This window comes from Apostichopus japonicus, chromosome 14, assembly GCF_037975245.1.
Source record: "Apostichopus japonicus isolate 1M-3 chromosome 14, ASM3797524v1, whole genome shotgun sequence".
NCBI classification, from domain to species: Eukaryota; Metazoa; Echinodermata; class Holothuroidea; order Aspidochirotida; family Stichopodidae; genus Apostichopus; species Apostichopus japonicus.
The window spans coordinates 20,443,028-20,461,414 of record NC_092574.1 but is presented as its reverse complement, the minus strand read 5'-3'; the positions used below and the strand labels follow the sequence as shown (position 1 = coordinate 20,461,414).

The following is an 18,387-nucleotide window of genomic DNA, read 5'->3' as shown; positions in this document are numbered from 1 at the left end:
AACAACTCCCTGACGTGATGAGCCAATAGCATATCGATGATGACCTGTTGCTATGTATGAGATGATTCCCTTGTTAGTTGATCGACTGCTGCATTCAAGTCTATATCTTGATTTATTAGACTCGTATTAAAGTTACACATACTGCAGGCTAATCCGGAAAAGTGGGAAAGATACTGTGGAAGACCCCTCCCCCAACCCCCCTCTACCGGCATGGGCGGCGATCCGTACTTCCGAGTGGGGGGGATATGACCTTGTTGACTATCTAAGCGTAGCGCCACCATGAGTTGGCGCGAAGCGTACAAGAAAATTTTGGGATTTACAAACCCTCTAGATGGCCGGAAACGGCACTTGCCGAGGTTTCCAAGCGGCATATACCCAACTTTAAAATAGGGATTTCATGTCCGAAATATCTCATAATCAGGATCCAAAATACTTTTTTTTAAATTTCGGGTGTTATTTTGGGAAAATTGCCCCTGTCAATCTTGTTTCAGGCGCTACGTTAGAATGTTCGAGAGCTCTTTATATTATTCGATGAAGAAAATGGCCTCATGCAGGCTATTATAGGCCTATACATAATTACACATAGTTACATTCCTAGGTACCGATTGCTAGGGCATCCAGGTGAAACGTACGTGTATTAACAGGGGCGTCGGAAGCTATTTGGGATTGGTACGGAAGATCAGAGTGTGGCCATCTACCATAATTATCGGGGGGGGGGGGGGTGGGGGACGTTTGGAAGGTCAAACTACGCTACGCGCCACCATTGGTTGGCGCGTAGCGTAATGGAGAAAATTTTGAAAAAATGCCTCCCAGATTGCAGGAAATGGCACTTCCGGAGCTTTTCTTCTGTGCATTCTCCCTTGTCTGTTTTTGTACCCGATTAATCTTCTGAAACACATTTTGAAGTATGTTTTCATTTTGGTTCTTTATTTTTTGCCTTTTTTTCTTCTTAGTGCTACTTTTTTCTCCTTTTTTTTTTGCGCCGTGAATATTGGTCCGGCGAACCGCTCCGACGCCCCTAATTAAGCATTACCCTGGTAACATGAGATTCTCAGCTGTTCGAGGGTACATGTACGTGTGTAGGCCTACTATAGGGCCTATATGAATACTATGAGGGTGCATATATGTACTATATCAATACCGTGGGCGCAATAATACATTTTGTTGTTATAGGGCCAATGAAGCCTACAGTCAACTATTCTTGCTTTATAAAGACGGTTTATTTGAAAAGATCGCACTGCGTTTATGGTATAGGCGAGAAATGAAGCTAAAAAGAGCCGTACATTCACGATGATGCATAAATGAAGGCATGAAAATATTCTTATTCCTGGCATTTGGTGGGGGGGATATGGTGTATTACATCCCCTCCACCCATTTTCATGGGGGGGATATATCCCCCCCATCCCCCCCAGGATCGCCGCCCATGTCTACCGGTAATATTCACTATTGATAATCATATCAAACCCTTTTTTTTCCCTTAATATTTTCGCCTGTATAGACGCAGCCTCCGGATGCAGTGAAGACTGGGGATATGCAGTTCTTGGCGCTCAATATTCGTATGTGGTAGAACTGAGGCCAACCGGTGATCCCCCAGGTTTCCTCTTGCCAGAAGATGAAATTGAACCCTCCGGAATTGAGACTTACGAGCTGGTAAAGTCTTTTGGGTTAACATACTTGGGGCGATAAATGAGCATCGTTTCCAATCATGGATTCACATTCAATCGTAATATATTGTCAATCTGTATAAACGAGAGTATACAAAGCTTTCCATAATTCTTTACTTTAATGATTTATCTTAATCAAGATCGTAATTAAATGGTTGAATTTGAGACGTACATCTTACCCTGTATTGTTTTTTTTTTCTTTTTTGCGTGTGTGTGGTTCAAACGTAAATGATATAGTAATGAGAAAATTCATGCCTAACTGATGACAAAATTTCTATATGCAATTATATTGAAAAGTGGTGTGGACCATGTAAAGTATACTGCTGGAGTTTTACCTTGTTGAACTTTCTACAAAAGTTGATTGAATTTCAACAGAAAGGTCAGTATACACCATAGCACATATTTCATTTGGTTTAAAAAGTAAACGAATATTGCATTAAAATACATGACTCGATAGAATACATTCACAAATCTGAAATAGATTTGCAGATTTATATCTGTAAGAAAAGTTTGCCTCTCTTCTCAAACCATTGTTGAAGTAGAAAAAAAACCCCAAAAACCCACCAAACAAACAAACCAAAACCCACCAAAACCCACCAAAAAAAAACACAGCGGTAGCGAAATAGGTGTGAGGGACCACACTTCGAGGGGGAGATCACAAAGTTACCTCCAAACTCCTCGAAAATGGATGAGCATTCCATACATGAACATATCCATATTTTCAATAAATGACCAAAGGATAATTGGGGAAAATGGTACTGAGTATATATACCAAACTAGGTCACAGTGAATGTATGGAAAGGTGCACATTTGAGCTTTGTTTTTTTCTCTCACAAAACTGGAGGCAATATACACAATTTGTTTTGCTGATAAATCTAAAGCAGAATTTGAGGAAAAAAACAAAAAAGAAGAGAAGAAAACCAGAAGGTTTTACATGCGATTATAAGCAAACAAATATTTCAGTCAACATTTCAGTTTTACCACATAAATATCACCAAGCAGAAAAGTGCCATGTGGGATTAACAGGCAAGAATAAGAATACACAAAATAACAGTTCTTCTTATGAAGCAATCATAAGCTATAAAAAACAAACCAAATTATAACAAATCTAAAGCCTATAGTACTGTCTGCAGATACATATGACTATATGCAATGCCTAATAATAATAAATTATGTTTATTCTGTCAAGATATTGGGAAGGTTTCTAATCATGGACATTCGAAATTTAACCTGCAGGACTATAATATTTTCTACATATACTCAGAATAGTAACCAAATGCCCACTCCGAGGCATCTACACCGTTCGCTTTAGCCTCTGCCTCCAGTTTGACTTCATACATTTTAAGTGCAGTAAAGCACTTGATAAAGTCTGCCCCAAATGCCTCCCGAATAACCTCATCATTCACTAATTTCTCGAGGGCGCTCTCCATATCAACTGGCAGTGGCATCGTCTTTGGAGGTAATTCGGTCAAATCATCGTAAGCAATGCCATCGACCGGTGGAGGGAGTTCGTATTGATTCTTGAGTCCGTCCATCCCTGCCGCGACCGTGGCAGCTAAACTGATGTAAGGGCAACCAGCTGCAGAACCCATACGATTCTCTATGTAAACACCCTTCTCACCATTTAGTTTTACTCTCAATGCTGTCGTCCTGTTATCAATGGCCCAGGTGGCATTTCCTGGGGCAAAAATGTGAGCTTCCAAACGCTTCAGGCAATTGACTGTTTGGGACATTAGAACAGTTATTGCTGGTGCATGATACAGAATGCCTGCCATCCAGTGGCGAGCGGCTTTGGACAACCCGTGCGGTTCCTCAGCGTCGTGCATGAGACTCTTCTCACAGTCGACGTCCCACAAGGAATGATTTAAGTGGGCCGATGCCGCAACTTGATCAGGGAATGGTTTGGTCATGAATGTGGCTAGCAGACTATGCTTCTGTGCAATTTCCTTGATACCATTCTTGTAAGTGAAGGCATTGTCGGCAGCTGCCACGCCGAATGCTGGTTTGTATGTTATTTCATACTCGCCCGGTGCGTACTCTGTTTCGATAGATTCTACGTCGACACCCATCTCTGGCAGCTGATCTGCAATCTGCAGAACGAAATCCTCGTTCTTTGCTAATCTGATCGTGGAGCGAATCTGGCGTCCGTCGATGACAGGTTTCTTGGTTTTGGCATCAAACACAAAGAATTCATGTTCGTGGCACGAGAGTAACGAGTACCCTATTCCTCTCAGCTCGCCGAGCAGCCGTTGGAGTATCGTGCGTGGATATCCTGCAACTAACTTACCATCACATTTTGGCACCGTCAAAACACGAGCTGTGTTCTTCGCCCACGGAACCTTTCGGAACGTAGTCAAATCTGAGTGAAAGATGGCATCGCCAAAACTTGTTTCTTCTGAATATCCAGTGCCGGGAACAATCGCTGCTTGCGGGTCAAAGCCGAGATGCCCAAAGTAGAAAGGTAAACCGTTTTCGACCTTCTCTTCGAAATGCCGAGCAGGAATGGCTTTGCAATGTGAAATGCCGTAGTAATCACTTAGCTCAAATCGAACCAAACTGACCTTCTTCTCCCGGATTCCCCTCTGAATATGTGGCAAAGACATCATGAGAGTTGCTTGTGTGATCAATCTGTCAACAAACACACATACATAAAAAGGAAATTTTAAATAAATTACAAACAAATTAAGTACAAAATTTGATTTGAGGTAAAAACGTGATCTCCGATTCTTTGTAAACTTGCTAAGTGCCAGCTAGAGCAAATTTTCAAAATCATATCATGTCTCCTTAATTACCACACTCTATATGAAAAAGTTTAGTAGGTGCAAACAAATAATATTTTCTAGGTTTGACTATTGTTACCAGAAAAGGTTTCACCCACGTGGACCTACAATTTAAGTATGAAGGCCACGCTGGCTATAATTTTTGAGTTAATCATGTAAATGCACAAGGACTTTACACTTTGACATCTATTGACCTCAAATGACCATTGACCTTCACAAAAATGTAATATTCTTGAACCCACGAAGGTTGATCTACTGTACATATACCAAGTACAAAGTAGCTTGAAGCTACAGTATGCTTTTGAAATGATATCGCGTATCAGACTTTGACCCCTATTGACCTCTAATGAAGATTGTTTGGAGAGCTAATATATATATTATTTCGGTTATATTATGCTGGGTTCTTGTCAGCAATCTACACGAACTACAGGTTTGGAAGGCACCATCTATGTTACAAGCTTTATGAGGTCTTCCTATCACATGGGTTATATTCCATATCAAATCACTTAACATTGGAGTAGGCCTATGTTGTAGTTCCACCTCTTTTGAAAATTACTAATTTTTTAAATGCTTGGAACATCAGGAAATAAGCATATTGCAAAAATTTCAGTTGCATTGCTTCAAAATTGTCCGATTTTAATATCACACTTTGAAATTCCGGAATTTGTCGCCACCATGACATTTTTGAAGTTTGATTTCTCAGCAATTAAACATCCTACTACCTTTCTATTACAGCGGCCTATAGATTCTATCTCATAGAATGAAGGATGAACAAAAATTGCTTATAAAAGCATTGTCTTGTCACTCTTGTGCAATTACAAATGCCAAAAATTCAATTTTGATATTTTTTTGCTAAAATATGTACTGTTTTTAGTGATCAATTGCTCCTCAATTGTTGCTTTCTAAGGATACTTGATTCTTTTAGAGGTTATTATGTCTAGTCCACACAATACACAATAATGATTACAATGCTTTCCTGTAATTAATATCTTTGCAACTTGTGCAGCTCTGAAGTTGCTATTTCATGCTGCGAATGAGCACGAGAAAGGGGTTTGATGCCAATATTTTACCAACGTGAGTTAACCATGTAAGAGCTGTAAGCTGTAAACTCATCATTAGTCATGACATGAGCACCCAAAACAATTAGGTTCACCTTCTCACTAATTAATGATCACAATAATTGCCTTCTGAAGTTATTAATCATACAAACTTGTAACTTAACTAATGGAAAGGCAAACCTCCTCATAAATACACATGAATACACAATTGCAACACACATCTCCATGTGTAGACTACCTACCAATAACACACTAACGTTAATGAAACTGTGACTTATGATTGTCTAGTACTCCAATTTGAAGATTTTGACATTTGACCGTATGACCTCATTAATATTCATTATATAAATACCAAAATCAATAGGGGTTATCTAATTATTATGGACCACCCACCCACCAAGTATGTTATTGATCAATCATTCCCTTGTCTAGTTATATATTGTGCATACAAACTTCTGTTACAAAAATAATGCTCAGCCCCGCCTCCTCATAAATATACATGATATCACTTGCAAGACACATCAGCATGTATAGGTGGTCTGCCAATATCACCATACCAAGTTTGAAGAAACTCCAACTTACGGTTGCCAACTTATTGCAATTTGAAGATTTTGACATCAGACCCGATGACCTCATTAATATTCATGATATGCGCACCAAAATCAATCAGATTTATCAACTCATTATGGACCACCCACCCACCAAGTATGGCATTGATCAACCATTCCTTTGTTGAGTTATTGTGTATACAATCTAAAGTGTCACACACATACACGCATATCCTACCTGTAGCTCTGCATGTTTTGTTACAATTAATGTAAAGCATAGAGAAATATTTTCTCATTCTCCTTCTCACTACTTCTTCTTTTCTTGTAATATTTCTATGTTAACATAGGGCAGTCATTTACAACATTTTAGAAGCACACCATATGAATTTCAAATGCATTTTCCTTCATGCCAGTAACCTGTGTCATACATATAGTAAAGGCTTCATAATTGACGCACCTTCGTAATTGATGCACCTTCAAATATTACTAGCAACGATACAGCAGACAACCTAACCTTTTAGCAGGGAAGCAGAGTTACATATTTCATGAGTTTAAATCCATTTCAGCTATGTGCTGATTAAATTTTTTTTTTAAAGTTTTTAACACCCTCCCCCCAGATTTGCACCTATTTTGGGGATTTGGAATCTTACTCCCTAAAAGTAACCCAAATTACCTCAGCATGATACCACTACTCTCTGGGACCTGACCTGTCTGAGCTTAGGGGCTGAGAGCATAGCAAACAGCATTCAGAGTCAATTGATGTATACTTACACAAAAGTTACAGTTAGCTTAACGACAAATGTGTCAATTTAGGGTATCAAAGAACTTGACAGGGCAGACATTTGTGGTCAAGTTCTGCTCAATTGTACGTTTCTTATGCACAGAACAATAAATATTTTGGGATCATTCCATTTCTGAGGAACCACACATCAAAAACACATCAGTTGTTGATAGACATTGTTGATCAAATCCAAGGCCTGAGTGCTTCAATTATGAGCCCACCATGCTACTACATTTTCTATACAGCAAAGTATGCCCACACATTAGGCTACCTATTTACATTAACACTACAATACATTACTGAACTTGCCAGAATTTTGTCAACATTTTAGGAAGTTACATGAACTGATGATGCAAATGAATTGAACACAATGCCGGTTTCTATCGCAATCTTGGTTTAATTTCCTCAGTGGGTATATAGTACTTCACCCCCACAACGCCACGTAGGACTACCCTAAATTTGTTATGTAGAATGTAACACCCCAACGTAACATTATAATAACATATGCGAATCCTACAGTATTGACTATATTCTATGTAGCTATGTACCACAACGAGCCTAGCTTTAGGCTTTGCACATGAACTTGCAGAACATACTTGACCTTTAGTCAATTAATCACTGTGCTTAACTTAGTCAAACAAAGTAATCTTGCAATATCATGTTATCATACTTACCGCAGATATAGTTAACAATGTTTTGTTCATTAGTTGGGTACCCTCATCAAATTCCTCGGTTACATTATTATGCTTACCTATTAACTAGATTGTTAATGTTTATTTTCAGGGGTTGGGTTGCAGCTTTGAACTTCTCCACGTCAGGGCGGGTACGGTAGATAATGACATGTAAATCAGTTGCACCCACCAAAATAAGCTCCACCCAGCGGATAAAAAGCAATACGGAAGCTTCGTTTGGACTTTAATATAATGAAATTCTTAATTGATGTTTCTTTCTGCAAAAAGGTTATGACTCTACAAAAAGGACAATGTATTTATTCCAGAGTCCGCTGAAAACCCTTTGTATTCCTTTCAGACAGATTTATGTTCAATTAGGATGTTTTTCGAGGTGAAAACTCGGCTCCACCTCAAGGTAGCTCAGTATCGCGATTGAGTGTGGAATTTAAAAAATTTGATTTCGACCGAAGTTAAGAATTTTTCTTACGTAACGTATGACTAAAATAGACCAATTATTTATTTTAAGCTGTGTTATGTATTCTATATATTATTTTCAGCCGCATTAATGGACAATTAGGGTGTTTCTTGGGGTTAAAACTCAGCTGGCACCTCAGGGTAGCTCAGTAACGCGATTGATTTTTGACCAAATTTAATACTTCTTTACAAAAAAAAATAGCGATAACGTATGACACTAAAACAACTATTGTCGTATTGTAGAGTTCTTTTGACCAAATTTAAAACCTTTTTAAAACGACAAACAAAGAAAGAAAACAGTGATGATGTATAAATTTAATCAGAGACTTAATCATTATCAAATTAACAGTCAGTAACGTACACTGTATTAATTCATCAGGGTTCCCACGATCCAAGAAATAATGGCTGAAATTTCACAATCAAAAGTCCGAGACGATATTGATTATTTAAAAGTTGCAGATACTATACCAAGTAGAATGAATACATGCACTAAACTCATGTCACTGCTTGTAACGTTTTTTCGTATTAAAGTATTCTTATTTGACTTTGAAAGAAAATTTTCATTCCGAGTCAGGTGTGACAGCTTCACCCACCCAAAGTTAAGTATTGCACCAGAAAGTTGTACATTTGGGAAAGTGCCTTCGGTAGTTGTTCCCCCTCCCCCACCCCCTTTCCCAAAAATTTCTGGAAATGTTACTATAACACGATTTAAATATGTAATAACAGCTAAATCACTGAGCAATAGGTTCCTTCATTTTGCGACAAGATACCTTGACTCCTTAAAGTAATATGCAACAGTTTTAATGCATATAATGACCGACCACAACAAGATTAAATTAAAGTAATGTGATTTGACGTAGTATTTTGTTAGCTCTTTCAATCAATCAATCAATCAGAGGACATTTATATGGCGCCAAAGTCAACAGAAATTTTTCAAAGGTGCTATTAGCCTTGGTCATTGGTAACTTGCCATGCCTACACCTCAAAGTGTGAGCAATTCAATCAATCTCTCCTGGGGCACCACAACCACGTGTCCCCCGGGGGACTTCCCATAGGATGCAGCCACACACAAAGTTCTATATTAACAAGTTACCTGCAAGTCCCCATTTTACACCTGGGTGAAGAGAGGCAATGGAGATAAAGTGCCTTGCCCAAGGACACAACACAATGATCTGGTCAGGGCTTCAACCTGTAATCATTAGAGCACCAGTCCACTGCCTTAACCACTTGACCACAATACCCCCTCCTGTTGTGCAGTAGAAGATACAAATGCAGCATGAAGGACAGTGTCGAAACAAGGACTGCATGTTAGCATGTGATGCTGATTGGGAGCAACCTCCTGCCAGTAGAAATATGAAAAGGACAGTTGACTGCAAGATAGGAAACCACGTAAAGGGTGCCAATAAGGCAAACTACCAGGGACTGTGTAAGAAAGGTTTACCGTCCACATTATCACAGTAGCTATGTTGCACCATTTTATCTCTGTTTATGGGAGTGCTGGCTTTTAAACAAAACTTCAAACCAAACAGAGCTTATTATAAGTACAGTATGTGTGAAATTGAGATGTTACCACAATGCAATGTGAAAAAGTATGTTTGAACTCCATTCAAACTAACCAGAATGTAAAAATGCATTGTGGTTTGATGATGTGGCATGAGTATCCTCTTCAATGAATATGGCATTTATAGTTTAAAGTAAAGGTTGTACAATAAAACTGATCTTAGTAATTCAGTGAAAAACAGTGAAATGTGACCAAAAAAATGAAAAACAATATATGTCCAAAATTTCAAGAAAACAAATTTGGTAGTATCTCCTTTTCAAGTAGTAGAACTATATGGTACTCGTCTACACTAAGTGGGAATTCTTGAGGATGAAATTAAGCCTGTGTGAACAAATTGTCTAGGGGATGAATAAAGGAGCAAAACAAGTTGACTTTATGTCACTTATATCAAATTTTCTGAGGCAAAAGCAATTTCCAACTTTTCGATTCATTCAGGTTATAACATCTTTGCTTGCCCTGTTTATGAATATGAAGCATACAGTGAAATACTCATGATCTGCCAATGGAATTGAACCACTTGTAGAGATTACTTCTACATCACCAGAACAGATTTTAATGCATCACTGAGTCAACATGAAAAGGAACAAGTTAGTGAATAATGTGTAATTAACCAATATCAAATGTTTACAACAGGCTCAATAACACCTGTCGCAGTTTTCTTTCAAACTGACATGATATGGAAGTCAAAATAAAATAAAACTGTTAGCAAACTGCTTATCCACTAGAGAGCCTGTGTAGGAGAATGTCTTAAAGTAAGTTGGCCTAGCAGGATTATATGGAAGATATGGAAGTCGTACAAGTTTTTTATTAATATCTTGTAACAGGTACTGCACTATCATCTAACTTACACGAAGGCTTCCTATACTGTAGCATGATATATGGTGAACAGCCGTTAGGAGCCAACACAATGAGGATGCACTATGGATAATATATAATTAATCACTGACATGTTGACACTGAAGTACCTGATTTTCAAATAATTGGCCTCTTGGCAATGTTTGAAAGCTCGTTAAAACTAAGAATACAACATTCGTGGTCTGTATCTCTGTTTATGTTCAGATCAAGTTGTGTTGCTAGTTCTGAATGACAATTCCCTACAGGCATGAACAAAGACCAAAATCCCTCTGATGCATTCTGTTTGTAAACAAAAGTAATGCTTGTTCGTGCTTTCCATCCAATTTCTGAATTTGCTATTTATTTGGGGAAAGGAAACATGTATTTATTGGGACAGTGTAACTGTCGACCATCTTTCAGCCTGCACTGAGAGAGTTGATTTGGTTTCTAAATTCTAGTGTGTTTTTATATTCAAATGCATAATTGGACTTATTGGCAATTGAAAGGAGTACATCAGCACCAAGAAAGTGGCATCAAATATCGATCGATGTAAATGGGTGATGCAAGCTGAAAGGTAATTTACATATTGTGGAGGTATCTTATTGCTGGTGTAAACAGCATTTGACCAGGTTGAGAATCTTTCTGCCATGTCAGAAGAAAAAAGAACTGGAAAAAAAGCACAGAATAGTGCCGCAGTTAAAAAACTAAGAACAACACAACAGTCAATAAGAAAAGTAACACATGTAAAATGTGGCTATACCAATTGAATACTGTAGCTTGCAACTATAGCACTGTACAGTACCTTGGTAGACTGGTGGAGGATGGAGATGGTGGCATCCATATTGCCAATACAACACTGCTGCTGATGGATCCACAAACATGAGTTACATGACACTTGGAAACGTCGTATGCCATTCTGAAATACAGTGGGACAATTAGGGTCACTAATACGTAAAGCTGAAGGAAATCATACCGTAGTTGCAAACAGATGCAGAGAAACAAAACCAACAGTCCTGAGGAAATATATATATACAGCAAGTACTGTACTTAGTGTAATAAGTGAACTTTCTCAAAAGGAGATTGTAAGTTCAAATTAGGCTATTGACCTGGACAGTTTCTCAAGTAGAAAGTAAAGACGACTGAACTGAATTCATTGATATTTCCTCGTTTAGTCCACAAATATTCAACCAAAAAAAAAGAAATTGATGACACACATATATATCTGCTGATACATTGAGTGTTTAATTGGCCCCTAGTATTTTCATTTAAAATGTTGGTATTTAAGCATTGACTATTTAGTTGCAATCATGCAGATCACTACTACTCTAATTAGATTGAGTGGTCTCCGATGATGTGTGACTATCAAAGCTTTATGAGGTTTTTTTTTTTTTCCATATCATGATATACGACATCTTCCTCCAATCCACTGCAACCTACTGTACATGTAATTTACACTTGCCTACTCATCAAAATAAATATGGTTGGCTTTACGTAACATTAACAGGAACTAAGGGACAAGACCTATCCATTTCTTAGTCTTAATCTCACAGGAGAAGCAGCTATGTACAGTCACTTGGGAAAATGAATATCAGCTGGCAATTACAGATAAACTTTAAAAACCTTTTGATTACTACAATATAGCCACACCTAGCAACTGAATGGTCATCTTGTTTTGTGTCAGTCCCAGTTCATAAACATTAATTATTATAAGAAACACTAAATATTATCAGATGTCAGATAGTAAAAGATTCCTTGAACATACCTCTGAACAAACTGCAACCTCTCAGTCTCACAGGTTTCCAACAACTGGTATCCCTTCATTGTGATCTCCAAATCTGTATGCAAAAGCTGGCACCCAAAAATAAAGTGTACTGATTCACATGTATACAAAAGTAAGAACATTATGAACTTCTGAAATAGCGAAGATGTTGTATCACTAGATTGTCTAATTACCGTTAAGCAACTGAACTGGACTGTCACAGCAGTCAAAAGCATAGTAAGTGCATGAAAAATGGCTAAGACTGGCAGTTTAAATTCACTGCGGCCAAGTTGTAGAAAACTGAGCATGTTCAGTTCTCCTGATTGGACTCTTTGACAGTCATAAGGTTTTAAACAAATAAAGCTATTGGGTATACATCAGCAAATGTGCATGCAAATCTTTTACACAACGTCAAAATCATAAGAGGGTTATCAATTACCATATAAGGAAAACACATAGTCAGTCAAATAGTGTTAACGGCTCTGTCTGTGACTCAAACTTGTGCTGATGATTCAAAATTCAAAAACAGTGTGTGCTGTATAGTGTGCCCATGCACTACAACTGAAGCCTTCAGTACAATTGATATCTAGATAATTAAAGTCACTGGTTTTAACCACATCAGTCATAGCAGCACTGATTGCTACAGTACAAACAGCAAACCATATGATCATCCCTACTAGGCCATCAGCTGAAGGTCGAAATTCGCTTGTTTCGTTCCAGCAACTGCGGGTCTAAAATTTCTCTACAGCATTGAATACATAAATTAATTAAGATTAATGATCCAAAAGTTCTCCATGTACTTTCCTGCAGTTTTTTTGCAATTCCGCTCGAAAGATCGAACTATATTTTTATTGCGTATGTTAAGAAACTTGCCGTTTTACGTTCAAAAGTTGTGCGCCAGTGAGATATCTGTACCATGTGATATGAATTGTCCAATGAGCCATGAGTTCTGTGTGCAATCTTTGTAGAAAACAACAAACATGGCGGCTCCCACGGGCGCTAGGCAGTCTCCGACACACGGAAATCTACAGTGCTCAGTGCACATTGAATCTGTAAAATTTGAAGCATTCAAGGCACTGACGAATAAACGATGGACTTAAGTTACTTCCTGCGCTAAAGATTGGCTTAATCTCAGCGGCGGAGACAGTGATATCGCCGTACTACTGATTACTCCATGGCCTACTACGATCAAGCGTGTGTTCAACAGCATAGTATGATGGGGTTCCACGATAAGTGTTACAGGCGGTTCATTGATAGCAAGCACATTGCTGCAAGAAAACGGACAGTTCCAGAGGAGACCCCATATGATTTTAAACGAAGAATTGACGGAAAAGATCGAGGAAACCAAGCAGAAGCTCTGGTGTATTGCCTGTTCAATTTATTATATGTGGGAAAAGAAACAATACATTACTAGGCGTTGCAAACGGGACAAGCTGCAGCAGGCAGAGACTTTCGATGGCGGTAAGCCTAAGCATACTACACGACTCTACTTGTACTTCTGTGGCACAGTTGAAGTGTTAAGAGAAGTTGCATAATGCAAGGTCAGTAGCTCTTAAGGGATATAATCCAAGTCAAAGGGCACAGTGTTGGACCTGAACATAATATAATTAGTGGCATGGTCATCTGATTTGTTTTGTTATATGGTGGTAGGAACGGAAATTTGTTTCAAATTCTCCATCTGGGCACTAGCCTAAGTGTTAAATACAGGCGTCATAGTTTTCTTACTGTGGCCCTTTATTTGAATGATAGAGATATTATATTAGTTAGAAAAATAAGTGTAACAAAGGTGCAATAAGGTTAGGTTTGCAAGGTCTTATGGTCAGCCTGTCTAGCTTTACCAAAATGAACAAGTATCTGTCTCCTTTATTATTAGTAACAGATATAATCTACCATTGTATAATTTAAACCATAACATTAAGAGATAATGTACTGTACTGTCAAAAAAAGCCTTTTTTAATTTTTTTTTGCATGACACTGGTTTGCAAAATTTGAATGTGTCTTTGTTTGTCCATAGAAGATGAGCAGATCACATGTTATATAAATAAAATTGTCTTAGTTCTTATTTGTTCAAACTTACATTTTGATCAACAGAAAATGCAAAACAATTTGCTTTTTTTATTTCATTTTATTAAGGTATTGCTTCGACAAGCAGCAGAGCGGAAAAAAGATGAGCCCAGATTTTATGAATATTAGAGGAAAAGACCGTGTTGCCATTGAAGTGAGGTACCACTCTCTATGTTGAAGAAACTAGATACAATTCTTGACAAGGAAGACATACAGATCTTGAAAGGTAAAGTACTCTCTTCAATGTGTGGTTCATTGAGTGTTCAGGGGTGGATCTAGGACTTTTGGAATATGGGGGTCCTCCCCAAGGAAAATTAAAAAATTCTCTAAACGCTTTGAGATGCAATATCAGGTTAATCTTTCCATTGAAATTATTAAAGTAATTTGCAACATATTTTTAGCTGAATTGTAATTATATTGGTACCCCATCATAAAATGTGAGACTCAAAAATATCCAATTTCATGGTACAAGGTGTTCTGTTCATCTCCTCCTCAGAGCAGAGTTTACCACCAACAAAAGATGCTCTGATCCAGCATGTTAAGCGCTGCACCAACCAGGCTGCTATTCACAGTAGGGCATTGCAGCAAAGGATTGATGCACTCTCACCAGAGGGACATGGATGGAAACTTGAAAATGATGACCTTATAATCACTTGGATGACGAAGCCACCTGACCCAGATGTTTTGCTTCAGTGTGTCAGCAGTAGCTGTAGAGTCGGCAAATGTCTTAAAGGAAGATGTTCCTGAATGAATGCACAACTACCGTGTACAGACCTATGTAAATATAGAAATTGCAGCAACTTCCAAGAAGATGTTGAGATTGTTGATGCAGGGGAAGATGATTTGGAGGATGAACTGTGATGGTGTTAAATCTTGATATCTTAGTCTGAAATTTTAATCAAGTTTGAAGTTTGTGAAGAGGGTTAACTTTTTCAAAGTCATGTTGTCATTATTTTGTTCCCCAGAGTTTAAAGGAACCAGAAAACATGATCTTATTCATATATTCATTTTAGCTATTAGTAGTTTTACGTAGATTACCCTACCTACCAGACACCTTTGATAAATATCCACATTTTCTTCAAATCACACTTTTTTTTGAGAGGGGAGGGGAGGGGGGAGGAGGGTGTTATGGGCATGCTTTACCTCTTGCATATTCACATATCCCCTGACCCTGTTCCAATATCACGGTTCTTTATTGTTTGCCGTAACATTTCGTTACCTGTTTTATTCATATTGTTAATATGTTCTGTGCATCTGTTCAAGTTTTGACTGAAGGATATTCAAGTCTTTAGTGACTTTTATTTCATCTAATTATCTTCACCTCTACTACAGAATAGACTTTCCCTTTTCCATACCATATCTGACTACCAAGCAGTGAATTGAAGTGGATACTGTTAAGACTAGTACAACTGTCCTTGGATGAACTTTTAATCACTTATTAATTCCGCTCCGCGCCTTTTGATGAAGAACCTGTATCTTGAATCATCGCAAAGGCCCAGCTCTACTACACCATTGAGTGTATCGACCCAGTCTTAATAGATACATTATTTCTTTCTATCTGGGGCTTAAGTTAACTGTCTTCGTTATTCACTTATTTGTACCATTCACCTTTATTATTCATATTATTTGTAGAATATAGAACTATTATTATTCAAAATACCATTCGAAACCTTGTCGATCTTTTCTTTTATACGTTAACTCCCTTGGAAACTCTTTTTGCAGGAATACGAATTATAAACATGTCGTTTCAGTAACAAGGAGAAAGTACCTAGTTTTGCAGAAGACTGTAGAAAGAGTACTAAGGTAACGGATATATATGGACTATAACTTTATTTCACATCTATGATATGCCATGACGTCTTAGTGTGCCAACTTATATATTGATTTATACAAAAGAAATAGCTCACTGGTCTTGGGGCATTGGTACATCTCATTGTAACTAGGGATTTAGCTACATGTAAAGTAGAGGGGGAGGGGGTTGCATTTGTAAAACAGTTTGGATGGGGAGTGTAACAATTATGGAGAGGAACTTTTCATTATATGTGTATATTTACGCATACATGCACAGACGAAATGCATTTATAACATAGGGGGAATATCTCAAAATATTTGATTTATTACAAAACATTATATCTGAGTTTATTAAAAGTGGTACATTTTTATAATTAAAACCCTTAAGTTATAATGTGCAAAAATTGTATTTCATATTTCAAAGTTGAAAATGTGATTTTTTACCATTTTGGCGAAAATGGAGGGGGGGGGGGGCACAACTTGTAATGCCTGAAAACAACCCTCACTGACCCTTAGACCAGAATCCTCTTCCACCATTCTTGTAACCCTGACCCAACTATTATACAAAAAAAAATATATCAGTCGTAATTTAACATATAAGAAAAGAGTGGTATGCACCACTGTACCAAATCTAACGTTAGCACATGTGTTCCTAATACATAGCATCGTAGCACGTAATGTCTACATAACATACCCAATTTCAAGGGTTTCTTACAAAAATACTGCAGGAAATTTTTTGGAGAACTTTTGATATAATGATTGTGATGCATTAAGCTACCCAAAAATGCATTAAAAGTCTAGACCCGGTGTTGCTGGAACGAAACTGATTTTACAGCCACATTTTGAGCTTCAGCTGATGGCCTATACTGTTGGAGAGTACAGGTACTATAGTTTACAACATCATCACTACTACTAGTGATAATTATATGAACTTGACTTATTGGAGTTGATCATTGAGAACTGACCCCATACAGAATTGAAAAAAACTTCTTTTACTTTTCAACACTTGACTTAATCTGGCCCATGAAATGTACACAAACCTCATGTTAATGAAAAATCCTCCCTCCACCCAGGCCTATCAATCCTGACAATAAACAACATAAGGCCTAACCGTAAGAAACCTCAGCTCCATCACTTACATAGTGTCAATCCCATACAAAAAAGTCCTTCACAAAATCCTGCATAAAATCCTGCAGGATTTTGTGCAGGACTTATATATGCCAGGATTTGGCCACATCCTGCATGCTTATGAAGGATTCCTGAACATGCATCATGGAATCCTGCATGCATATGAAGGATTCTTGTATGTTTGGAAGGAATCCTGTTCCATATACAGGAATCCTATAGGATTCCTGCAGGACTTTTTTTGTGTGGGATAATGGAGTCACAACTATGTAATAATAGTAAGTTGAGTGATAAATGGGAAGCTTTGTGAAACACCTTTTTAAAACTCCAGCTGTGGGCATTGGCCATATATGCAGCCATCATACAGCACTTATTACCAACATAATAACCCATAGTCTAGGCTTAACCCATAGCCCACAAACATCCACTACTTCTATCCTAACCCAGCCAGAACCAGAACCACCAGCCAGAACCCAGCCAGAACACAGAACCACTCAGGGCGGAGTGTATAGCCTAGTGGTTAACGCCGGCGTCTCCCAGTCATGAGATCCCCGGTTCGATTCCCCGCCAACAGCAATGTGTGTCGTCTGGCAAGGGTGTTGTTCAATAACAACTTCCCGACATGGACGTTAAATGAATGTGTGCCGAGAGATTGGCTTCGGTCAGCTTGCGAGTCTACAAGCCTCCATGGCTTCTTTCGCGAGTTCCTGCTTGCGGGAAGATCACATATACATACATACATACTTTCTTTAATGTTAGGCCGTCCCATGCCAAGTGAAGTAGCCTAGGGCCTAGAACCAATGGTAATGATTTATAAGGTTGAAGTTGAACTAGGCCTAGCCTTTTTTGAAGTTTTATATTTAATTTAGGGTCTAGGACTGGAGGGGTGCTAGCATAAACCACATTTGAGGTCTAGGCTACTGAAAGTATTTCAACATAACTTAGTGATAAGTACTTGCCTACTACTGTACTACTACTAAGCCTAGTACTAGTTTGCTAGCAGTAATCCTCCGTCCTAAAGGATCAAGGGTAGTTCATGGTATAACCTATTGTACGTATATTTCATTTAATCGTAAACTACGTACAGTTTCACTCACAGCGACATCCTGGCTTACCTAAGGGTAAGGTAAAGACCGTTACACTGATGGCAAATCACCGAATTAACGACGTTTGCCTTGTAGCATTTACAGGTAAAGGAGTGATATCAAAAGTTGTTATTACGTAAAAGCAATAGTTCTCACAGTCCAGACCAGTTCGTAGAATACAATAGCTTGACA

General features: G+C 38.1%; 2 protein-coding genes and 1 long non-coding RNA gene across 12 annotated transcripts in view; 2 read left to right on the top strand and 1 right to left on the bottom strand.

The window, feature by feature from the left end:
* The window catches only part of LOC139979559 (carboxypeptidase B-like), a 12,205-nt gene extending 9,949 nt beyond the window's left edge, over positions 1–2,256 (top strand). The window contains exon 10 of the mRNA XM_071990493.1: positions 1,499–2,256. Coding sequence (XP_071846594.1) covers positions 1,499–1,686 — 188 coding nt within the window. The 3' untranslated portion in view covers positions 1,687–2,256. The remainder of the gene's footprint in view (positions 1–1,498) is intronic.
* LOC139979557 (lengsin-like) lies at positions 1,711–18,387 on the bottom strand. Of its 8 annotated transcripts, none has more exons than XM_071990488.1 (4): positions 18,196–18,387; positions 12,134–12,219; positions 11,174–11,287; positions 1,711–4,292 (listed from the first exon to the last, which is right to left on the bottom strand). In XM_071990488.1, exons 2-4 carry the CDS (start codon positions 12,190–12,192, stop codon positions 2,915–2,917), a joined length of 1,551 nt encoding a protein of 516 aa, XP_071846589.1. In that variant the 5' UTR covers positions 12,193–12,219; positions 18,196–18,387; the 3' UTR covers positions 1,711–2,914. The 8 variants fall into 8 exon arrangements, with proteins under 8 accessions (XP_071846589.1, XP_071846588.1, XP_071846587.1 ...); XM_071990487.1 differs by having other exon boundaries at positions 18,208–18,387; XM_071990486.1 differs by having other exon boundaries at positions 18,226–18,385.
* On the top strand, positions 12,819–15,863 carry LOC139979567 (uncharacterized). 3 transcript variants are annotated; one of them, XR_011797213.1, is made up of 3 exons: positions 12,819–13,591; positions 14,264–14,420; positions 14,691–15,863. It is a non-coding gene; the product is annotated as an uncharacterized lncRNA (long non-coding RNA). The 3 variants fall into 3 exon arrangements; XR_011797214.1 differs by lacking the exon at positions 12,819–13,591 and adding an exon at positions 13,651–13,671; XR_011797212.1 differs by lacking the exon at positions 12,819–13,591 and having other exon boundaries at positions 13,679–14,420.

Excerpts from the sequence above, each read along its gene's own strand:
- LOC139979557 (XM_071990485.1), bottom strand. Across the intron at positions 11,288-12,133 it reads AGGTTGCAGTTTGTTCAGAG|AATGGCATACGACGTTTCCA; the intron begins GTATGTTCAAGG and ends ACTGTATTTCAG. Across the intron at positions 4,293-11,173 it reads TCCTCCACCAGTCTACCAAG|ATTGATCACACAAGCAACTC; the intron begins GTACTGTACAGT and ends GTTTGTTGACAG.